The sequence below is a fragment of the Rosa chinensis genome, chromosome 6 (assembly GCF_002994745.2).
Source record: "Rosa chinensis cultivar Old Blush chromosome 6, RchiOBHm-V2, whole genome shotgun sequence".
In the NCBI taxonomy this organism is placed as follows: domain Eukaryota; kingdom Viridiplantae; phylum Streptophyta; class Magnoliopsida; order Rosales; family Rosaceae; genus Rosa; species Rosa chinensis.
The window spans coordinates 9,671,522-9,695,108 of NC_037093.1; the positions used below are offsets into that span (position 1 = coordinate 9,671,522).

The 23,587-nt window shown below is 36.5% G+C and overlaps 2 protein-coding genes across 6 annotated transcripts; both read left to right on the forward strand.

Moving 5' to 3' along the window:
- The first annotated feature begins 375 nt into the window (after positions 1 to 375).
- Positions 376 to 12,737, forward strand: LOC112172772 (DNA repair protein REV1). Of its 4 annotated transcripts, XM_024310248.2 has the most exons (26): positions 376 to 628; positions 842 to 974; positions 1,272 to 1,387; positions 1,494 to 1,570; positions 1,906 to 2,387; positions 2,875 to 3,018; positions 3,517 to 3,649; positions 3,773 to 3,861; positions 3,986 to 4,036; positions 4,125 to 4,328; positions 4,428 to 4,547; positions 5,009 to 5,101; positions 5,867 to 5,926; positions 6,027 to 6,113; positions 6,286 to 6,369; positions 6,507 to 6,579; positions 7,315 to 7,383; positions 7,617 to 7,721; positions 8,031 to 8,309; positions 8,394 to 8,467; positions 9,154 to 9,737; positions 10,585 to 10,645; positions 11,442 to 11,596; positions 11,716 to 11,831; positions 11,952 to 12,161; positions 12,284 to 12,737. In XM_024310248.2, the coding sequence occupies exons 1-23, from the start codon at positions 432 to 434 to the stop codon at positions 11,481 to 11,483; spliced, it is 3,357 nt and encodes a 1,118-aa protein (XP_024166016.1). In that variant the 5' UTR covers positions 376 to 431; the 3' UTR covers positions 11,484 to 11,596; positions 11,716 to 11,831; positions 11,952 to 12,161; positions 12,284 to 12,737. The 4 variants fall into 4 exon arrangements, with proteins under 4 accessions (XP_024166016.1, XP_024166017.1, XP_040365207.1 ...); XM_024310249.2 differs by lacking the exons at positions 11,442 to 11,596; positions 11,716 to 11,831; positions 11,952 to 12,161; positions 12,284 to 12,737 and having other exon boundaries at positions 9,154 to 9,406; positions 9,585 to 9,737; XM_040509273.1 differs by lacking the exons at positions 10,585 to 10,645; positions 11,442 to 11,596; positions 11,716 to 11,831; positions 11,952 to 12,161; positions 12,284 to 12,737 and having other exon boundaries at positions 9,154 to 9,226; positions 9,328 to 9,406; positions 9,585 to 9,726.
- Positions 12,738 to 16,850: 4,113 nt separating this feature from the next.
- On the forward strand, positions 16,851 to 19,844 carry LOC112173237 (G2/mitotic-specific cyclin S13-7). Of its 2 annotated transcripts, none has more exons than XM_024310827.2 (8): positions 16,851 to 17,003; positions 17,653 to 17,794; positions 17,896 to 17,965; positions 18,096 to 18,326; positions 18,448 to 18,573; positions 18,682 to 19,089; positions 19,199 to 19,377; positions 19,482 to 19,844. In XM_024310827.2, exons 1-8 carry the CDS (start codon positions 16,967 to 16,969, stop codon positions 19,642 to 19,644), a joined length of 1,356 nt encoding a protein of 451 aa, XP_024166595.1. In that variant the 5' UTR covers positions 16,851 to 16,966; the 3' UTR covers positions 19,645 to 19,844. The 2 variants fall into 2 exon arrangements, with proteins under 2 accessions (XP_024166595.1, XP_024166597.1); XM_024310829.2 differs by having other exon boundaries at positions 17,905 to 17,965.
- Positions 19,845 to 23,587: the final 3,743 nt, after the last annotated feature.

A 23,587-nucleotide genomic window follows, 5' to 3' on the forward strand; every position in this document is an offset into this window, starting at 1 on the left:
GAACTTTCTTATTGGCCCTTGTCAACCTCGAAATTAGTTTTGTCTCTTATTGTACCAATTGTTATGTTTTCATTCTATAAGTTTTGTGTGCTTAGTTGGACAATAATAACATGATAGATATCTTAAAACAGAAACGCATGATATTGAATAAATAATAACTTCGTGAACTTCTGATTAGCTTTTAACTCAGATCAAACCTTGAATCATGCAACAGAAATCTAGTCACAATACTTCATCAGAAGAAAGAAAATAAAAAATTCCTACCAAAAAAAAAAAAACCGACCCGGATCCGACCGTTAAAAACCCGACGAGTCGGTGAAATCTGGGCGCACGTATAAAAGCCCGTGTCTCAATTTGCCGCTTTCATTTGAATAAAACGTCAATAGCTTCCCCAACACACACTCTCAATTCTCTCTTTCTCCAGAGATACTATGAGTTTGAATTCGTCAAAATCGTCTGGTTCAAAATCCAAGCGAAGCTTCAATTCCAACAATTCCACTAACAACAACAAGAAGAAGACGAAGATTAGCACCAATCAGAAAACCCTAGGCGGCGTCTCTTGGGGAGCCAATTCTCTCTCCTCCTCTCGCTCCTCCTTCCAAAGATCCCCCTTTCCTGATTTCGGCAGGTACATCTTCCTTTGATTTGGTCTCCTAGATTTCTCGGTTGATTTCAAATCAAATTGACTTTTAGGCTGAATTGTAGATGGAATTGATTTTTGTAGCTGAAATTAGGACAATTGCAAACCCTAGTTTTGGGTTTTCGAAGTTTTATTGAATGATCGAGGTTTTGTTCTTTTACTGATTGGAATTAGGTTATGTTTGTTGCGTTTGTTGGGCAGTTATATGGTAGAGAAGAACAGGAAACTGCAGAATCAGTTTGATAGTGAAGCTTCGAGTTGTTTGGGGTCCGAGAGGAGTATTTTTCGTGGGGTTTCGATTTTCGTAGATGGTTTCACAGTGCCTTCTAGTCAGGTTTATATGCTTTCTCAAAATTTTGGATTATTTACTGCTGACAGTTATTTGGCTGCCTAGAATTAATATCATATAGAAGACATAAAATGAAAAGTCGAGAAGAAACCAAGCTGCAGATTTCATTTCAAACTATAATTTGAACATTAGCGTGAATTGAAAGTTGAAACTAAGTAGTAGAGAATGCTTAATTTGAGCTTCCTTTTTACTGAGTTCTATGAATCATTCTTGGCAATCAATGGCGAGGTGTTGTTTCTTGTGGGTTTTCTTTTTGTTGTTGTTAATGTTATGCTGTTTCAGGAACTGAGAGCGTACATGGTGAATTATGGTGGTAGATATGAGAATTACTTTTCAAGGCGTCGTGTTACACATATCATCTGCAGTAATCTTCCTGACAGTAAAATAAAAAATCTGAGGTTTGTGTTGTTTTACTTTCAGATTGTTAAAATTGGAAAATTGAGCTACATTTCTTTGGCCCTTTGTTACTATCCCATTTGATTTCTGTTTTTGATCTTGTTACAGGTCTTTCAGTGGAGGGCTCCCAGTTGTGAAGCCTAACTGGATTGTAGATTCAGTTGCTGCTAACAAACTCTTGAGTTGTAAGTGCTTGGACATTCTCTTCACCTTCCATTTTTTCTTAATGTCTATGACTCAACTTTCCCATACTACAAAGTACCAACTAATTCAGGACTTGTCTCGATGCATGGTACATTTGTCTTAAATGCAACTGAAACCAGCATGGAGACACTGGATTAGGGGGTATTTTTTGCAAGGAAATAGTTGGTGCAAGAGTGTATCATGTTATCCCTATTATTACTAGTCATGTTTTGAAGACTTCTACTCATGGTCCTCTTTTTTGGCTTTTGAGAGGATTTCAGGAAGTATCATATACGTTTTTTCTTACTCATGAGGGAATTACTTTTTCTGATTGCAGGGGTTCCTTATCAACTTGAGCAGGTTTCTTGTAACCAACCAAGGTTGTCAGACTTCTTTGCTCCGAAGATAATCCCCAACTGTGATGATGCTTTGAGAGATACATCTGATCAAGTGAAACCTGAAAGTGAGGATACATCTTTGGTAGGAACCAGATTAGAAGATGATAACAAGTCAGTATGCAGATCCACTGAACACGAACAGGAAAGTAGCGGAGAATCTGATGATATGATATATGAAAACACCGATGGACAATTTGGTGAGGAGTTGTATACAGGTGAAAAATATTCTGAAGTTAAACAAGAAGAAACGCCTACTTCAGATGCAGAAGATAATGTCAGCATAAAGGATGAATTTAAATCTAGTACCCACCAGCACTCTGCTTCAGTTAGCAGTAACTGCTTGCCAAGCTCAGAAAATTTTGGGTCTAATCGAAGTCATTCAACTCTTGGGGATCCCAATTTTGTGGAAAATTATTTTAAGGTACTGATTTAGAAAACTAATTTGTGCTCAAACTTGTTAGTGGACATTGTGTCATCATGTATTTGATGAAATTTTATTGATTCCTTTTGTTTTTAAAGTCAGGTGGTTTTCTCACCAGATTTACTTTTGCAGTCCATGAATTACTGAGAGACTCTTTCCTTTCGTTTCTTGAATTTTAGATTTGTCTCAATTATGCTAATGTGCAAACCTTATGCTTAAATACTAACCAACCAAAGCTTTAAAGGCAATCCTTTTTTTAACGGTACCAGTAAAATTGCATGAGGGGGGTAGTTCCAACCTTTTGATTGAGATGGTACTGATGCATTTACTTATGTGGTTTGAAAACTTTCCTATCTTGAGTTATACATTTAATGGTTTAGATGGATATTGTTATATAGGTACATGATTACTATTTACTATCATTTACTCGTACTGTATTGGAAGTACTTAACTGAAGTCTTTGGTAATATTCCGTTTTGGTCTGCAGAGCTCAAGGCTGCACTTTATAGGAACCTGGAGAAATCGGTATCGCAAGCGTTTTCCTAGTTCGTCTAAAGGGTTGGACAACACAGATTCTAACCGTTGTGCTCCTGATAGTTCTCTGAAGACTCCCATTATACATATTGACATGGTAATATGGTACACTCTACTCCAGTTCTGTTTTACCTGAATTGTTATTGCATGTTCTAAAATTCAGTCTTCCCTTGCCTATGCTGTTTGTTGACGGTCATCACTTTCATTTTCTCCCAACTCCCATATATAGGTAGTTTTGTTATCAAGACAATTGTGTAAAAAACTGAGGTTTCAGATTCTTATTTCCAACACCAAGCATTTCTCAAATATTTTGCATTAACATAACTGTCAGGGAAATTCATTGCTTGAAATTATCTTATTTCCATCACCATTCAATCTTCAAAATCAAAACCTCTTATCTTCAGGGTAAATCTTTTGTGGAAGTTGTTTCTAATATGAAAGTCATAATTGCAAGGGAGGCTAAAATGCTTTACCCTGTCTAATGATGGATTCATCTCAACTGTCAAGTTGAATGGTTTTGGGAATGTACAAACTGAAGATCTTAGACTAGCTGGAAGTTTTCTGTGTTACTAAAATACTTGTCAATATGCTGTAGGACTGTTTTTTTGTGTCCGTGGTCATCAGGCAACACCCTGAACTTAAGGATAGGCCTGTAGCTGTATGTCATTCTGATAATCCAAAGGGCACTGCTGAAATTTCATCTGCAAACTACCCTGCTCGAGATTATGGTCTGTTTTGGTAACAATTTTTTATAGCAGTTTTTTCTTTTTCTTTTTTCCTGTTCGGTCATTCTTTTGTTTCCACTGGGTATGTTCTGTGTGGTTAAAAGTCTTCTTAATGTGTATTTTCAGGAGTGAGGGCTGGGATGTTTGTCAGAGATGCTAAGGCACTTTGTCCACACCTTGTCATTCTTCCTTATGATTTTGAAGCGTATGAGGAGGTTGGTTCTCGGAGGACATCATTCTCTTATGTTTCAAATTGCTGCTAGTTATCTTCTTTGTTTCTTATATCCTTACTTTGGCAAGTTTAGTGGATTTCTATGAGCCATATGATCTGTTGTGCAGGTAGCTGATCAGTTCTATGACATTCTGCATAAGCACTGCAGAAAAGTACAAGTACGCTTTTGGAAACCTATTTTATTTATCTTCTTAATACTTATTTCTTCAGTTGTGTTTTTATTAATATGCATTTTGTTGAATTTAGGCAGTAAGCTGTGATGAAGCATTTTTAGATGTCACATACTTGGAAGGGGTAGATATGGATATGTTAGCCTCAACTGTAAGACAAGAGATTTTTGAGACTACTGGATGCACTGCAAGTGCTGGCATAGCTAGAAATATGCTGATGGCTCGCCTTGCAACAAGATCTGCTAAACCAGATGGTCAATGCAACATTCCTCCCGAAAGGGTATGTATTTTGAAATGTAGTTCATTGCAACTGTTGTGCTTGTCATCATGAATATTATGTGCAGTCTGGCTTACTTAAATTGTATGGTTTTTGTATTAGGTGGATGATTATTTATATGAACTTCCCATCAAGACGCTTCCAGGAATAGGACACGTTCTAGAGGAGAAGTTGAAGAAGCGAAATGTTTTGACGTGTGGACAGTTGCGTATGATTCCTAAGGTGTCTTTATTTATGCATTTCTATCTCTTATTTTTTATCAGTTGGACCATAGATTTAAGTATGTACCAAACCCCAAATTGTAACTGGACTGGATTTTATAAAGTTTTGGTTTGATATATTGGTAAGAAAGTTTATTGAAATGATATGGGGACAGTTGAGGTACACAAAAGATATGAAAAGAAAGAGAAACAGAGAACAGCTAACTTAGGAGTGCAAGTTGTTACCCACTGTTAAGTCTTAAAGGTTTGATGACGACTTCCAGAATCATTTGCTGAGATACTATTAAATTGGAATATTTATTGCAACACCCTGCTTCAGAGAACTTTTTTTTTTTTTGGTGGTTTATGGATCAGCTCTTAATCTGAATTCTTTTAACCCCAATAAAATAGTTTGTGGTTTTATCATATTATTATGTGGAGATGTTCAAGCATCTGTTCTGTATGTTTTCTTGGCTTATTCAGGACTCTCTTCAAAAGGACTTCGGAATAAAAACTGGGGAGATGTTGTGGAATCATAGTAGAGGCATAGATAATCGGCTAGTTGGGGTGATTCAGGTTTGGCAAGGAGCATAACTTCTTGGCTTCTCTACCTCTGAGGCTACTGATTTTTTCTTATATTCCTGTTTTGCATTAAATTCTCCAGACATTTTTGTTTCTCCATGCTTTGTTTCTATGTGAATGTTTTACTGCTGTATTACCTTGGTGCATGCTACTTTCATGTCAAACAATTTCTTTTCATTAATCAAGTGTAGCACATTACTCTAATTTGTTATAGCATCAGTAGTAATTCTTACTCGAATTTGTTGTTATCACTTTACGAATTTAAGTGACAGACAGAATCATGTATTTGATGAATTACTTACAAGTCCGGGAAACTAAATTTCTAGCCTTGTCTGGAGAGGCTGAAAACCTGTGCTGGTCAGTGGAAACACATGTAACTGTCAATTATTTTGATATCTACATCTAAAACTATCCTCTAGTAATATTTACAAGATGGCACAGGTACTTTGTAGTATCATTAACAAGGTCAAGAGATCATACTAATTCAATGTTCTTCAGACATGATTTTGTGGACCTTAGGTACTCAAAATTCCTCATTGTAGAGAGAGGATGATAATACCAAATTTGTTGTCATCTATAGAATTGTATTTTTCTGCAGTATCAGTGTCCATATGAGAGCAATCTTTGTTCTATTGAGCTTTTTCATAAAAAATTTCTTATTGAGCTGTGCTTTTTGGTATTGTGTCATTTGCAATTTTTAAATTTTTTTGTTTTAAGTATTATCATTTCAGCACCACTGACCTATTGTCTGTTGTGCAGGAAAGTAAGTCTATTGGTGCTGAAGTGAATTGGGGTGTGAGATTCAAGGATTTGAAAGATGTAAGTAGTCTAATATTCTGTACAAACAGAAAGAAGTTATCTATTAACAGAATTTTTGTATATAGCCAGGTTAAGAGTTGACATTTGAAATTTTTGTCAGAGTCATCACTTCCTTTCAAATCTTTGCAAGGAGGTTTCTTTACGCTTGCAAGGATGCACAGTGCAGGGTCGTACTTTTACCCTTAAGGTATAGTCCTCTAATACTTATGATCCAAACATCTAGCTTGTGGCTCAAATGTCAAGCTGAGATAGTTTTCTTTGTTATGCCTCTCTCCTGTCTCCGGAACAGATAGTCGTACCTCAGGGATAACGGTGCTGTGAACTAAGGTTGACATCAGTTTTGTGATGTTTTGTTATAGATTAAGAAAAGAAGAAAAGATGCACAGGAGCCTGTGAAGTATATGGGATGTGGAGACTGTGAAAACTTGAGCCACTCTGTCACGGTAACAATACTTTATTTTCCCTTTACAAACATGCACAAATGTTGGCAACATTCACGATTGTGCGCATGCATAATTCTTGTTGCATATGGGTAACTTCCGCTTTTAGAGGCTCAGATGTAAGTTCTATTTCATCTTAGGTTCCAGTTGCTACTGATGATGTGGAAGTGCTTCAGAGAATAACAAAGCAGCTCTTTGGGTTTTTCTCTCTAGGTAAATTAACTTCTTAGACGATTTAAAAATGTATATGTTTTAATATGAATGGAAGACATCCATACATGTTAGCAGTCTGTAATGAAGTTCATGCACTTTTTGGGAGCTGAAATTCTTATGCACTGGTATTTTATGTTTGATACTTTGATGTAAGCATCCTATTTAGTTGGTCTCAGGATTTTACTTTTCTTGGACTACATCTTTTTGTTTAGGATTTTTGTTAAAGGATTCAAATAGTTAAGAAACTGGAGATTAGTAAGAGCAACCTTTTTGAAATCGAAAAGCATATATGGCCATTCCACTACTGCTGATGTTGGTAGCGAACATGAGTTTTTGGCTCTTGGCTTTGAAGGAAGTGGTGTGGTCATGGGTTTAAGGGGCAATGGCAACTTGATGGTTGACAGGGTTATAACAGCTAAAGAACCTATGGTGGGATCTTGGTTTGTGGAGTCTCATGTGGAAATATAGTGGTGATAAGGAGAAGCATTGCAATTTCAATGATAGTTGGGTAGGTGGTGGGTCATGTCTTGCCTGCGTCACTGTATAGTGTGTTTGTTTTTTTTTGTTTTTTTTAATCCCTAAACCCTATCTGTATAGCATGTTTAAGTGGATGTCTTACGTTTCCATTTCAATGGGAATTTCTTTGTTTTGTGTTGAATTCTAGTAGCTGTGGAAGATGATTTCTATGTAGTAATAACTTATAACTTCCTTTCAACCCTTTGATTATTTGTGTAGATGTCAAGGAGATTCGAGGTATTGGTTTGCAAGTTTCCAAGCTTGAGAGTGTAGATGCTTCAAAGCAAGGTGCATGCCATATTAGTCTGATATTTCACTTCAGCAGTACTAATCGAGTGCCATGTGGTTTCAATTAAGCAATTTAGCCACATATCTTTATCCTATAAACTGTAGATGTTGTGCCCTTGGCTAGACGGGAAGAGTTCTATATGATCTGTTGTTATTTTTCTTAGCCTTCACTCTGTGATCAAATTGGTCGTAATTTGTTTTTTATTTATTTTATTTTATTTCTTATGCTGAAGGACTTGGAAAAAACTCTTTGAAATTGTGGCTCCAATCTGCCAAAGCAAGTACAGAAGAACAATCCAATACTTATTCTGTAGATGATGGGAAGAGGGCGCATGCAGGTAATACACACACACACACACACACGATTTTAGAAAAAGTTTATTCTTAAATGTTTGTTTAGTCAATATTACTTCAAGAATAGAATCTATGTTATTTTTCAGACATGCTAAATTCATTTATGTAGGTTATGATATTATGATTTATACCGTCTACACTGTTTATGATTGATCTCTCTATGTTCAGAATATGTGATAATGTTTTGACATTTTCTGCCTCAGTCCAACTTAAAATAATATAGAATAACATGCTTGATAAGACATCAGCTCTGTACAGCATATCTATATCTTAATATGGCATTTGTCATACAGATTGTGAGGGTCGGGGAACTCATCGAACTTCAGGCCAGCTATGCGGAAATTCACTTGGTATTCCAATTCCAGTGGACAATCATCGGTGTAGTGGTGAAACTTCTGTGAACCAGGTTTCAGCACCACCACCTTTATGTCATCTTGATTTAGGAGTTATTGAAAGTCTTCCTCCAGAACTTTTTACGGAATTAAACGGGATCTATGGTGGCAAGTTGGTTGATTTTGTTGCTAAAAATAAACGAGAATTCAGTGCAACAACATCTCATGAACGAGTAGATGGTATTTCTCTCTCTCACATGTCTACCCAGCCGATTCAGTTATATATTTTCTGGTGCCTGGTTAATTTGTTGGTATATCTCTTAGGTGCAAAGAACGGGAGTGAGAGTCATCTCTTCAATGATATGCACCTGCAGGATGAAAATGCATTAGAACCCAAGGTATTTTTTCTCACTTCTGCTCTTTCTTCTGCAGTTCTTTTCTTCTCAATATTTATTTATCGAGTCAGGATCTTTCATCCAGTTATGTGCAGCATATTTATCAAGTGCTGTAGTTTGAGATGGACTTTAATATTACTCTTCTTTTTCATTTATGTCACACTCTTCATCCGAGTTAGCAGTTACATGTCATGACTGTTTAAGTTAGATAGCATTCCTGTAAGCTGAGGTATCCCGACCATTCACGACGCATCATCCTCGTTTTATTTTAGTATAGGACTTGGGTCTATGTCAATTTAAAAAACGAAAAGATATTACAAAGTATTATCCAGGCCCTGGTAGAATATTTTGTATCTTCAAAAAGAAAACCTTTCTTTTGAAGAGTAGTAAATATCTGGATCCCTTTTTTTTCTTGTCACTTTTTCTTTGACTGTAACTCTCAAGTGAATTTTTTCCCCATTAAAAAAAAATAGTTGAATGAAGATTAATTTATTATTATTATTTTTTTTGGGACATTATCTTAGGTGATGACTGTTTCTGTTTTCAAAGCATACGCTTTTCTTCCAGAATAGGATTGCAATAAAAAAGTTGCTGTTTTCGTAGTCTGAAAATTGAAATTTTTTATTTTTTATTTACATGCATTTGAAATCTTTGTTTTGGAACTTAATATCTCTACTTATGTGATGCAGCATACAGTTGTAGAAAAACAAGCAATGCCTTCTTCTGTGGGAGGGTCCAGTGATGTGGCAGCTTCAACATCAGGTCTTGGAAATACTGATATAATGCCTGCATCTTTAAGTCAAGTAGATCCCTTGGTGTTGCAACAATTACCTCAAGAACTGAGAGTTGACTTACTTGAGCAGCTTCCTGCACACAGGAGATATGACTTAGCTTCAAGTGCTGCCTCGGACCCTCTTGCAGAGATACCTGGAGAATCAATAGGTATGAGGGACGGATATCATTCTGGATCACATGATCTTGCATTTAACAAGCTTTGGATTGGAAATCCTCCACAGTGGGTTGAAGAGTTCAAAGCCAGTAAATGCATGATATTAAATATTCTTGCTGAGATGTATGACAAATCAGGGTCAAGTGGAAACTTATCTGTAATTCTGCGCAGTACTATCATGGAATGTCAACATCCTCTAGATTCAAGTTCTGACTGTTGGATTCAAGCTGTATACAGCTTCTCTGAGCTTCTCAGGCAGTATGTTACATTAAAGATCGACTCAGATATTGAAGAGATCTATGTTTGTTTTCGGCTTCTTAGAAGGTATATATACTGTAGTTGCATACCTCTCTCTCTCTCTCTCTCTCTGGTGCTGTTTTATGCATTTAACTTCCTCATCAGTCATCATTTGCACTAAAGTAGGGGTCCATATGTTTTAATTTCAAGCAATAATTTTTACCTTAAAACTGCAAATGGTAATGTAGGCATCCAACCAAAAAAAAATCACAGAATGATCCAAGTGTTGTGTGGGGAATGGTGGGTCTGACAAATGATATCTCAGAACCTGTACATTCCAATTTCTGTTGTTTTTTCCTGAAAAAGAAAAGAGGGAAGGAAGTATGAATACTTAAAATTTCAGTCATCAATAGTTTTCATTGTTGGACATTTTAGTGTGTTATATACTTATATCCATAGAATTGGTAAACTTTTGCCATCATGTACATGAATATTGTAGTCATGACTTGAGATCTTTAATTTTATTATTGGATGGAAAATGTTATTCATTTGGGAAAAATGTACAATCATATATTACATAGGACAAGATGTCCACTGATAACAGAATCTTAAAGCATCTAGAATACAAGTTGCATTAAATGACCAAAATTTCTTTCATGCCAAACAAAGAGCCAGCATCCAAGTTGCAACTGTAGCAAAAGAAAGGAAGCTGCAAAGAAGACTAAAAGCTGACATTATTCTGTAAAACTTGACCCTTCCCTAGAAACCTAGTCTTCTCACAAAATAAAATCAGTACAATTTGCTAGATTTTACTCTGCAGGACATGATTCTTCTTTACATATTGTGCATTTCTATTCATTTTCTGCTTAGTTTTATTTTTCAAATACTATAAATATTTTAACGAGTTAATTGATTAAAGTTTATTCATTTTCAGGTTTACAACGAAGTCAAAGTTTTTCTTACAAGTATATAGTGATGTCTTTCCTTACCTTCAGGTGAGTAGTTATACTTTCACGGGTACAATGCATTGTGGATAACCATCCGGTTTTTGTTATTTAGTGTGATATTATTTAAAGTTTAAGATGAGAGCCAATCTGTTTGAAATGATGTCTTTGTTTAAGTATTCTCCAATACCATTATTGAATTTTCAATTTGGTTGGAATGACTGACAGGATCCTCTATATGCTAGTATTGGATAGTACTTTTGGCTTTGGTAGTAAATTGTCACCGTAATTGACATATGAAGAAACCATAAGTAGAATAGTCCTAAATAATTATAAGAAAAAAAGCCAGACTCTGTAGTCTGGGCTGTATGCCTTTGCCATTTCACCATTGTTTACGTGTTTTTTTTTTTTTAAATGATAAATGGGGGTCCAAAGGACCCAAAAAGAAACCCAACAAAAAAAAAAAAAACACAACCTAACCTCAGCCTATGGCTGTTAACTTTCCTGTATCTAAGAACTTCATCTAACAGAAAACTAGTGATCTGTGGAGGTTGTTTACTAGTTGTCTGATATGAGGTGCTAGACATTCCACGTCTACCTCACATAGATTTGCGACCAAAAGGGGAAGAAAAAAACATTAGCTGTAAGTTATGTCCAAACAATGTAATGGCATGGAGAATGTCTCTATTGTCAGAAGACTCGGAATTCTTTTCTGATTTCCTTATCTTTTAAGTCTAACTAGAGATATATATGGCTGGGTATACTGAACCACTGTCTGCATGTCTTCATCAGTGATTGTGTTATGCTTATTCTTCCTACTCATTGCTTTGTTGATTTAATCTGTTAGGCATCTTTCACTGATAGCTATGGAGGAAACTTGCACATTTAGATTTGTGCTTCTTGTCATCTGACTTCTCCTACTGTACTGATTTTTAACATCCAAAGAACAATTTCTGTGGAAGGTGGAAAGCGAGATCCTAACATCGATCCCCCAGTAGATGGGTAAGAAATAACCATTTTATGTTACTGAGTTTATAATGCATTTATGCTTACTGATCTTCTCTGTTCGAGTCTTTGGTATCTTGAATATGAACTTGCGAATTTACATGCGATCACAACAGGATGCACTTTGGAGCACAACTTGTCTGGTAAATTGTTCACTTGGATGGTTCTTAGGTATCTGACGGAGATTCTTGTTCCTGCTATGTGTATGCTTGGAAACACCTATTCACAGCAGGTATTTGGGACACACTTTTTCATCTGTGCTAGAATAATTTGCAAGAGGTGCTTATTTATAGCTCAGAAGAATACCTATTTCTTCTGTTATAGCTTACAAAGGGTCTATTCCATGTTTCAGGTTTGCAAATGTAAATGAATGGAAGAAAAGAATTGGCCATAATTGAAGAGTGTACATATCCTGATTCTTTGTGTGTTCAAATCAAATATGGTATTGATCAAGGATAGGGTCAATTTTCTTCAGAAAAGGGAGGTGACAGGTGGTTCAGGATTGTCCCTTACAAAGTGTACAAAGGACTGTTAACTCTCCGGCACCAGTGTCCCACCTTAGGTACTGCCACTGTTAACTCTCAATTTTCGTCTTTGTTTTTCTGGTTTATGTGCTGGGTCTGCTTGATGTATGAAATATACATAGATTAGTCTGGAAACTGACGTTAGCATTCATTCATTCAGTTTAGCTCAGCCTACAGAGCGATGTCCTGGAGCAACTCGAAGATTAATGTTAAATAAGATGGAACTAGGACAGTGCTTACAGATTCCAGTTACTGTTTTGGTGCAAATTCTTGAAAAGTGGATTACTTTGGTTTATCTAGTACAAGAACAGATTTGACATGTGTTTCTGAACTGAATTTTTATCCTGTCGATGCTGGTTTTGGCAACCTCGTTTAGGACTTCTAAGCGCATTTCACTTGGTTCACTTGATCGTAAGACACTAGATGTCAAGAGTCACTTGCATATAGAATCAAGACCTTCCGAGTCTCCTAGAGCTGAAAGTGTTTTTGTTAGTCCAACTATGTAGGTTTTGAGAAGTTGTATTCAGGTTGTACATCATTCCGTCTCCCCTAACTCTATTCAAATTGTTACAAGATAAATAAAGAACTGTGAAACTTCGTTTGAAGTTTGGATATCCTTCAGTTGCTTTTTGCCAATTCCCAGTCTACATATTTCAATTGTTTGACTTCCCTAGTTCACGTTTCTGTTATTTTACAATTTAATTTAACTAACATTGTTTATAAGCTCCATTTCAAATGGCGTTCGGGTGGGACGAGGATATAGTAGAATCCAAGTTCATGTCTTGGAAAGCAAATTTGGCTAATGGGGCCTGAAATTAGGAGTTGGTTTTGTTATTTGGTCAGACTCGTGGTGCTGCTAATGCACTTCTTGGTAAATGTGGACTTGCCTTCAACGTGTGGCATAAGAAAGATTAATTGGACTTCCATTTTCTGAAGTTGCCGAGTCTCGATGGAATCTCGATGGAAGTCTGAAACCGCAGCAAATAGTAGGGGATGCCCAGCCTAACAACTTCAACCAATTCAACCATTTATTCCATTTGATGTGGTGGCACATGTTCCTGACTCTAGGCTCCCGTGCCTGAAGTTTGTTTTCGGTCTTGTGCTTTGATTTTTAGTGTAGGTAAGCGTAGGGTTGATTTTTATGTTACTTTATAGTCCAAAGCATGCCAAGGTTCCTTTGAATAACTTCTTAGTAAAACGTTTTTCCTCAAGATTTCCTCCAGATCTGGTATTGAGGAAAACACTCGAACCAGCCAGCATTTTTATACTATTCCACTTTGGAAAAGACTACATTTGTCAACTGATGACACAGTTCCTCATCATTAGGATTAGTTACAAGAGATAAGCATAAGTGGCGAAAGGCATCAGACTAAATGAAGTATAAGTGGTGTGGGAGAGCGGGGATCTGGGTTATGATTAGGCTATGTAAGAGTCAGATCCCTTTAATGTAACGAAAAGATAAAAATTCAAAAATTCTAAGGAGTAACACCGGTTGGAATCACATAATGGAAATGGCACCTTCTTTCACTTTGTTTTATCAAGGCAAACTTCAAACTGGAAGGTCTTTATTGGAGACCATATGTTCTTAATAGTCGTTCCATGTGTAATGGAATTTACATGTCATATGCTTGGTTTTATGTGATTAGCGCTAAGATTCTGGGATTTATGAGTCTCCCAAAAACCTGCGAAAAAGGATTGTCTTAACGATAAGAGAAAGACCCTAAAAGTGTTAATTAGGTCTAAAAGGATAAGGTGTTAGCTTGGATCTTTAGTAGGTGTTAGGGAAAGAGGGTTCTTAGTGGTTTGGTCATGTAAAAGCAACATAAATAGTCATAAAACGCCAACTGAAATCTTTAGAGAGAATAGACCAAACATGAAAGATCTACATCATGCAGCACTCTACAGAAAAAATTGCTCACCAACGTAACTGTAATCTTGCTCCGACCATTGAATTGTTCCTATATCTATAATATTCTACTGGAAAAACCTTTCAACTAGTCAAAGCCAGAGGTTCACGTTTTCAAACTCAAAGCGCCTAAAATCACAATCCAGCCTACAGTTCATCAACAAAGTCAATCAAGTACAAAACTCGAAAGCTAATTAATCTCCCCCAGTCCCACGTACCCTCTTTCAAGTTCTATATAAGAAACATACCTAGCTTACCTCTCTTGTATATCTCCAATTCTTCAAACTCAAACATTCTCTTAGGCTCTTAGCTCAGCTACTGCTGAAGGGAGTTCTACGTGTTAAAATGAAATCTCATTCTCATTCCCTTGTGTTGGCTTTGAACGCCTTTTCCATTGTCATCTTCTTCCTCTTGCTCTCTTACTCCATGCAGACCGAGGCCTCAAGACCTCTTCGAGGTGCTCATCGCTCCACTGCTACTCATTTCGAGTCGATAAAGCGTTTGATTATTGCTCAAGCTTACTCCGGTCCCAGCCGCAGAGGAAGCGGTCACTGATCACATAGAAATGATCTTTGTGTGATCGAAACTCGCATTCTATAAAGTCGTTTCCACTATTCAAGAAATAGCCAAGCTACGAGGTCAAGGGACATTTTGGTAGAAAAGATTGTTGTTATTATAATTTTCAGTTGTAGTCTTGTAGAGGTGTTTTTGGCCAACACATCTTCGAAAGTTTCTACTTTCAAGGCCACAATGAGTAATCACACTGTTTTTGTTCATTCATCGTAAATGGTTAACGTGAATCTGATCTCATACATTAATATGATAGTTATATAAATACCTGGTCTTTTCTTTCGTAATTGTGGGTTCATACATGCATATCGAGTCTCGTAGGTGTGACAAGATTGAATAGTAAACGTATGGAACATAAATATAGCGTAATGTTAGGTTGAGATTATTAAATCTTAATTAGCATGGCTCTTTTATATGTTGGTAAAAGGTCAACACAAAATGACAATTCTTAGGTTCATCCTTAGGGTGAACGAGCATATTCACCCTCATTGTCGATTAATATACTTTTACTTAATAAATTTATAATCCAACGGTCCATATCTTAAATTAGCCTTTAAAGATCATCTCTGTAAAAAATCAATCAAATCGGAAATCGTTTAATTATCTAATTGAATCAAATAAATAGATGGTTCTAACAACACTTACTACTATTATGATGAACCGTCTATGTATTTCATAGAAATAAATAACCGAAAGGTCTTCAATTTGATTGATTTTTTATAGAGCTAATCTTTGTATTACATTATACAACATGAATTAATGGTTGGATTAGAAAATTATAAAGTTATTATGAGTTAATCGCAAGAGAGAGTGAATATGCTCATTCACCCCAGGAGTGAACCTAAGAATTTTCAAACACAAAAACATCACACTGGTGAAACTGAGGTATAAAATAACACGAAGTAACTAGGCATATAAAAAAAGGGCATCATTTAATTGCTATTTTATGTTTTTATCAATTTTAAATGAGAAAATATTTCAAACAGTACCCGAACTAAGGCCGACTCCTAACTTCAGTACCTGACTATGCAAAACTATCACTTTGGTACCCCAAGTTTGAAGCTCGACCCAAGAATGGTACACGCCGTCCATCACAGCGTTAAGTCTTTGCTACGTGGCAAACCATGAGGGCCCTCAAAATATGCCACGTGGCTAGGTAGTTAACGCCGTGATGGACGGCGTGTACCATTTTTGGGTCGGACTTCAAACTTGGGGTACCAAAGTGATAGTTTTGCATAGTCGGGTACTGAAGTTAAGAATGAGCCTTAGTTCAGGTACTGTTTGTAACATTTTCTCATTTAGAAATTTGTTTATTTGAACTTTCTCTCATATCTGAGAAAAAAATCTTAGGAATAAATCGAAATACATCATGGACCAAAGACCCGAGATAAGCGAGGAGAGTAGCTCTGTTAGGAATGATGCTCGTTCTTTATTATAATCTTTTGGATACCTTAGTAATCTGTATCACTATTTTACCTGCTCTTGTTATGTAACTTTTTTTTTCTTTTTTTTTTCTTCTTTAAATAAGAGGATCAAATGATTTCACTCCTACCTCCATGATGACTTGAACCTATGACCTCGATCTTAGGTAGTGGGTGCTCTTGTTATGTATCTATTTTTGATGAGAATTGTTCTTTAATTATGCAAGGAATGTTAACCCACTACAGTTCAAATATTTCAGTTTGGCATATCAACTGTAACGTTTGGTTATTTTTTAACAAAAGTTGTAGTCTTCTGTTATTTTCCTTTTTTAAATTATCTGAGTCACTTGTTTATGCACGTGTCAAGTTATGCGAACATGATGACTTATTGTTTTCCGACCAAGGTAAAACTCTTATTGTAAAAGAAAAAAATGAAGTATGACTTACGAATTACGATTGAGCAGCTTAATAACAATTGTAATGTTTCGTCATATCCAAAAGAGAAAATGTATGTAGTCAATTTGGAGCGAGTCTTAATTGATTAAACGGTAATAATATCATTTTGCCCATGATGTATCCACTAAATATTCCACTTAAACGGTAATAATATTCTTTCTATTTATTTGTCGAAAATTAAGATCACGTGGCACTCTGTAAAATCCAGAATAAGCTGTGATGAGTTGGTGACCACGCCTTGACCCCCAGTCATTTACCTTTCTGCCCCTAACGGTAATATTCTCAAATGAATAGGCCCGTAGATGGTGCCTCTGATCCAACGGCTCAAAATTAAAGAAAATAAGACCGTTGGAGTGAAGCGGTGGCTCCCCTAGCTTCAAAAAGGGGTCATTCGGCTCCAAATTCTTATTCATTCTCTGAATCGCTTCTTCTTCTTGGGCTTCAGAGAGAGAAAGATTGAAAGGATTGATTTTGAATCAGAGATTTAGGAATGGCTTCGAGAGTCGTTGATCAACAACAAGCCAGAGGTATTGTTTTCTGATTCTAATTGGGGGTTTTGTTGTTCTTGGAAGATTGTTCATCTGATTTGTGATACGAACCGTTCATAACTGGGTAATTTTGCTGAAAAGGTTCAATCTTTGGACTTTGTGTTTGTGTAATTGCATAACCCATGTTGAGAAATCGTGGATTCTGATGGTTCTGGGTGCCTTTTTCGTTTAAATTTTGCAAGAAATTTTCTGATTTGGTTTCTGGGTGTGGATAGTTTCCCCCCAATATGATTAAGGCTTACCCATGTTGAGAAATCGACGAATCTGACTGCTCTTGGTGCCTTTTCATATGAAATTTTCTGATTTGCCTTCTGGGTTTGGTTAACTTCTACCCAATATGATTAAGGTTTAGATCTAAAAGGTTTGTTCTGTTATGGGAATTTACCTTATTTGGTTTTATAAAGTTTCATATAATGTTCACCAAAACCGATTGAAGGGTTCTGTTTCTTGGATCCCAAATGATGAAAGAATCATATCTTTTCAATCTTTTGACAGAAAAGATTTGCATAGAGTTGTCAGATTTCATTGGAATTAGACTGTTGTATCTGTCTTGTGATCGATTTCTACAAATGGGTTTGTTATAATAGGTGTTCTTTGTGACTGAGATTAATGTGTTCTGTTATAATAGGTATGGCAGTGGCCGGAGTAGGAGTTAAGCCACAGAAGAAGAACGCTGTGGCGGATGGGAGAAACCGAAAACCACTTGGTGAGATTGGTAACCAGCAACTTGTTCGAGGAATTGAGATCAAGCCGAATCGCCCCATAACAAGGTTTATTACTCGCTCTTCTATTTGTGCCTATTTTCAATTGTTTTGGTTACTTTGGGTTTATGTTCTATGGTGATTGTTACTTTCTTACTAATGTTCTATAGTGATTGCAGGAACTTCCGGGCTCAATTACTAGCTAATGCACAGGCTGCAGCAGCTAATGAGAACAACAAGGTTTGTTTTGATACCTCTCTTGCATTATCATGTGTCTGATTATGGGTTCTTTTATCACATTTATACCTTGTTTGCTTTGCTTTATTCATGTATCTGATTTTGGGTTCTGCCTATTTTGTTTGATGTACAGAAGCAAGTTTGTGTCAACGTGAATGAACTTGTGGCGGTTAAAAGGGATGAGGCACCCAAGCCAGTGCAGAAGAAAGTAGTTAATATCAAGTTGAAGCCCAAGGAGATAATCGAAATCAGTCCGGACACAGAGGAAGGCTTGATTGAAAAGGTGCATGAGAAGAAGAAAGAAGGAGCTTCAAAGAAGAAAGCAGCACCAACTCTTACTTCAGTCCTTACTGCTAGAAGCAAGGTAACATGTTGACCCTTTTTCATTCTTTGGCTGATTGGACTAGATTATTTTTGGTGGCAGATTTTACTTTGTGGTATTGTTTGTTCGTTTGTTCTTATTTATCTATTGGGGTGATATCCAGGCTGCTTGTGGTTTGACTAATAAACCAAAGGAAGTGATTGTTGATATTGATGCCAAAGATGCTGGTAATGACTTGGCTGCTGTTGAATATGTTGAGGACATGTACAAGTTCTATAAGCTTGTTGAGGTATGCATTAGATTGAATTGTCCCCTTATTTTCAGTATCACTTGTATATTTCACTGTCAGTCTCTGATTCAATCAGTCTCTAACTAATATCACACATATATAATGCAGAATGAGAACCGCCCTCATGACTATTTGGACTCACAGGCCGAGATTAATGAAAACATGAGAGCAATTCTGATGGACTGGCTGGTAGTTGTTCACAGCAAGTTCGAGCTTTCTCCAGAGACTTTCTACCTAACCACCAACATAATTGATCGGTTCCTTTCAGTCAAGACTGTGCCAAGGAGAGAGTTGCAATTAGTTGGCATCAGCGCCATGCTGATTGCCTCAAAGTATGAGGAGATCTGGCCCCCTCAGGTCGATGACTTTGTTAGCCTTTCGGACAATGCTTACAGTAATGTGCAGATATTGGTGATGGAGAAAATGATACTGGGCAAGTTGGAGTGGACCTTGACTGTACCTACACTCTATGTGTTCTTGGTCCGGTTCATTAAAGCAGCAATTTCAGATGAACAAGTGAGTAATCATATCAAAACCCTCTCAATTGTTGCTACCTGATATTGGCTTAATTAGATAAGTTGCTAATATTAAGTCATTAACATTATTCTTGTGTGGAATTGTCCAGATGGAAAACCTGGTCTACTTTTTAGCGGAATTGGGTATGATGCATTATGGCATGCTAATGTACTGCCCTTCAATGGTTGCTGCCTCTGCAGTCTATGCTGCTAAATGCACTCTAAACAAGAGTCCTGCTTGGTGTGACACGCTTAAGCTTCACACTGGTTTCTCAGAATCTCAACTAATGTAAGTATCTCTTGTATTCTCTTTTTTTTGCTTTGAAAATCTGTAAGTGGGTTTGTATGATTGATTGGATCTTTACTTACTATCCTTTAATTGCTTTCAAACAGTGATTGTTCCAAAGTGTTGGTGAGCTTGCATGCTAAGGCTGCAAAAAACAAGCTTCAGGGTGTGTTCAAGAAGTACTTGAGTTCTGAGAGAGGTGCTGTGGCTTTGCTGTCTCCAGCCAAAGTGCTTTTGCCCCCAGCCAAAGCTTCAGGAGGATCTTCATAGACACTTAATCATGGGATTCTGGAAGAAGCGGATACAACTAAGAGAATCAACAGTAGTTGATAATAGATTTGGTTTGGTGATTTGATTGGGTACACCTGCATAAACAAATGTTCAGACAAAAACAGATGTGTTTTAGATTCTATTGTACTGTTCCATGTTTAGATTTCAAGGAAACATTATTAGTATTATAATTCTTTCCATTCTTCCTATTTTTGTGAAAGGGTGCGGCTATCCCTACTATTTTCTTTGTTCACCCTACAAATATTTGAATTATTGAAAGACTATATTACCCAAATGCAAAATGACTAATAAGTACACTAATTTTCTAAAATTTAAATCTTTAAGGAAAACTAAATACATAACTAATTAAATACAAATTTCAATTTATTACAATTTTCTTTTTTATCTTTTTGTTGCGTCCTCATCGTTAATTTGTTATTCAATTCACAAAACCATTAGTGTTAACTTCATCAAAATCTTTATAATACTTTTAGAAACACCGAAAGTAAAAAATTTAAAACACGAAAAAAAAATCAATATTTTTTTCATTGCTCATAGTACTTACTAATTTTTTAATATGGATTGAAATAAACGAACATTGAAACTGAATGGAAAAAATAAAAAAATAGAAGTAAATCAAATTATGATTTTATAAGGAAATTTTAATATATTTTAGGACGTCTTTTTAATTGATATAAATTAAATGAGAAATTTTCGTTAAACAAAATTTTTTTTTATATGATGGAGGGTATTCTTAGAAAGAGAAATGGGTTGGATAAGTAAATCTAATAATTGTAATTAAATTATAGGGTGTAATGAGCAAGTAGGGTGAACAAAGAAAATTGTAGGGTGGCAATAGCCTCACCCTTTGTGAAATTGTGCCCCATTTGTTTCACTCTTTACAAATCCATTGGATCCCTTCTTATTTCACCAATGCCTCACTATGAGGACTATTGTACCAATGCCTCACTATGAGGACTATTGTACTAATGGCTTTAGGCAAATATTTGATCCTTAAGCTGTGAACCCTTTCACTAACGAATCAGGATAACCATTGTGTTTATCTCTATGTACAAGTTAGGTTCTGCATTGGATCCCTTATTTCACCAATGCACTATGAGGACTATTGTACTAATGACTTTAGGCAAATATTTGATCCTTAAGCTGTGAACCCTTTCACTAACGAATCAGGATAACCATTGTGTATGTATCTCTATGTACAAGTTAGGTTCTGCATTCAAAGCTTAATACACATCTTTTTTTTTTTTTTGGCAATTAAAATAATTTATTAATTAAAAAAGATAGTACGTAAGGGACACATCTATTATATTAACTCTTTGAACTCTGTTTTTCTGCTTCTTTGCCATTAGTTCTCTTAAATGATTAATAATTTATTAATTAAAAAAGATAGTACATAAGGGACACATCTATTATATTAACTCTTTGAACTTTGTTTTTCTGCTTTTTTGCCATTAGTTCTCTTAAATGATCAAGTTCCTATATCTGTGTTGGCCTATATTTCAAATTCTCAGTTCCTACTAGTTTATCATTCTCACCACTTTGGGAGCCTCCTTTTCTTAACATAGAGTAGATCCGTAGCCAAAAAACTGTTAACAAATTAAGTCATCCATTCTGCCCTCCTCCTTTTCTTAACATAGAGCAGATCCGTAGCCAAAAAACTCTTAACAAATTAAGTCATCCATTCTGTCCTCCTCCTTAACAAATTGTTTTACAGTGGTCATGTTATCCAAAACAACTAATGGATTATCCTATTGGTTAAAATTGTGTCATTAATTAAAGGGTTAACTACAAAGCACTACCAGACAACATATTTTTTGACAACTAAGTCCACAACCTTTTCCACTATACAATTAAGGACAGACACTATTCTCCTTTTACCTTCTTTGCTTTTTACATAGTATCAGCTACAGTACACAGTATCAGCCTATTTCTTTTCCAAACTAACACAGTATCAGCCTAAGGACTAGCCTTCAACATGCCACAATTTCACCTAACGACTTCCTGTCTAAGCGGCTACTACCAGGGCGGAATCACTGCTGCCTTAGTATGATAGGGGTCAGTTTTTATAGAAAGACTGCTACTGCTTACTGACTGCTACTGCTACCAAAACATAGATGCAAAAATAGTAAAATATTTTTGTGACAGAGTACTGGGCACAAACTGAATTTATTTATTCAAACATAAATACAGATACAGAACCCAGAGCCTCACTCTTGGGCAAACAGCTAGAAGCTGTTTTAGCTACTCATAACTGATTTACAAACACTTACTTGTAATAGAAAGCACACTGTGTCCACAGACGGACTGCTACTGCTACTGAGATATGCTGATCTTAGAGATTTTCGAATATAGAACTAATGCCTTTTTCTTCGAATGCCTTCTAAGGGAAGCTAAAGCTCCTTATATAGGGAGCGGAACTCAAATTACAATTCAAAACAACAAAATGTACAGAACGACTCCGTGATTTCCTGCTTTCCTTAGTGCTCCTGCTGGTGGAGGTCGACCGGGGAAAAAGCAGATTCCTTTAGGTGAAATGTTTTTCACCTGCTTTTTGAAAAGCAAAAGTCACTTTTAGGAAAAATCCAAAAGGACTTTCGGTGTTTTCTACACCTGCTGCTTCACATGTTCTCGTCGGTTTCTGAATTGTGACCAAGGACAAACGAGTCGTTATCTGCCTGGGCCATCCTTACTGTTGTTGCATTGTCTTCGACATCTGTATCAACATACATCTTGTAGTGGTTGTCAGTTTCAAGTTTTTCCACCCATCGTAAGCATGCCAGTGTCGAATCTATCTCTTTTCTGGTAAGAGATAGAAACAAGTCACTGCTGACTACGTCAGGATGATCGTAAGCAGTGATGATAATTTTCTCTCCTGCTGCCAGGAAGGTATTGTAGGTATCTTCAGAGATGATCTTTTTGATATATTCTAGAGTCATGGCTTTCATCCAAGGGATGCTTGAGTTTGGTTGGCCATTGTACCCTACACAGGCTGGTTGAAGATATTTCCTTTGAATAATTCTTACATAATGATAAGGAGGAATATATTCAACTTCACCGTTTGCCTTCTGGATCCATTCTGGAGGAGTGGATCTGAACTTCAGTCTAAGCATACAGTCATTTTTTCTTACATTTTTGACTGTATTAACAATGATAGGCGGCAAACCTTTTAGATCATCATTTGTTTTAGTCCACAGATTATGGACAAAACCATTTTCAACAAGCCAGAGCTTGTGTTCTTGAGGATGTTCACTCTGAACATTAACCAGGTATCTTCCAACATAAGGACCTGAAACAATAAAGAGCGTTGGAGGAACTAGGTCTTCTGGATTATGTCTTCCTATCAGACTGTGGAATTCATGCCAGTCTGATTCATTAAGTGCCATGACAGGAACTCTAGCACTTTCTGGACTTTCAAGGAAGAGAATTTTTTCTTTTCTTACAGCACTCTGCTGTATATGACTTTCTTCAAATTGTGGTCTGGCGTTCTCATATAGTTCTTCAGCTAGTGCAAAGAGTGCCGGGAACATTAGACCACTGCTTCTTTCTTGGAAAGCAAATAAGAGATTATCTAAGATTGCCTTCTGGTGATAAGCTAGTCTCCTGCCAGTTCTGAACACAGGAGTGTCAAAAGTTCTTAATTCATAATTAAAAACATTTATGACTCCAGTTGGAGTTGGTCTGCTTTTTGGCAAAGCAGCAGCCGTCAACGGTCTTGATGAGCCTTTACCGTCTGCCGTTTGAGACGGGCTAGCCAATCCTTTACCCTGGGATTGATCAGTTGAGGCTAGTCCTTTAGGACTTAGCAGAAACCTTTTAAGAACTTTTTCTTTGGTTTCCATAGGATCTTCTTGATGCTCATGTTCTTTCCCAGTCCTTCTGCTTCTGGGATTACGACCTTCGTCGTCTTCTCTTTGGCTAAACA

What these genes read in the sequence shown, in the direction of transcription:
- LOC112172772 (XM_024310248.2), top strand. Translation starts at nt 432, where the DNA reads ATGAGTTTGAATTCGTCAAAATCGTCTGGTTCAAAATCCAAGCGAAGC. An exon ending in AGTAAAATAAAAAATCTGAG is followed by an intron (nt 1,388 to 1,493) that starts GTTTGTGTTGTT and finishes ATCTTGTTACAG; the next exon opens with GTCTTTCAGTGGAGGGCTCC. An exon ending in ATGTCTTTCCTTACCTTCAG is followed by an intron (nt 10,646 to 11,441) that starts GTGAGTAGTTAT and finishes TTAATCTGTTAG; the next exon opens with GCATCTTTCACTGATAGCTA.
- LOC112173237 (XM_024310827.2), top strand. Translation starts at nt 16,967, where the DNA reads ATGGCTTCGAGAGTCGTTGATCAACAACAAGCCAGAG. An exon ending in TGATCAACAACAAGCCAGAG is followed by an intron (nt 17,004 to 17,652) that starts GTATTGTTTTCT and finishes CTGTTATAATAG; the next exon opens with GTATGGCAGTGGCCGGAGTA. An exon ending in TTCTCAGAATCTCAACTAAT is followed by an intron (nt 19,378 to 19,481) that starts GTAAGTATCTCT and finishes GCTTTCAAACAG; the next exon opens with TGATTGTTCCAAAGTGTTGG.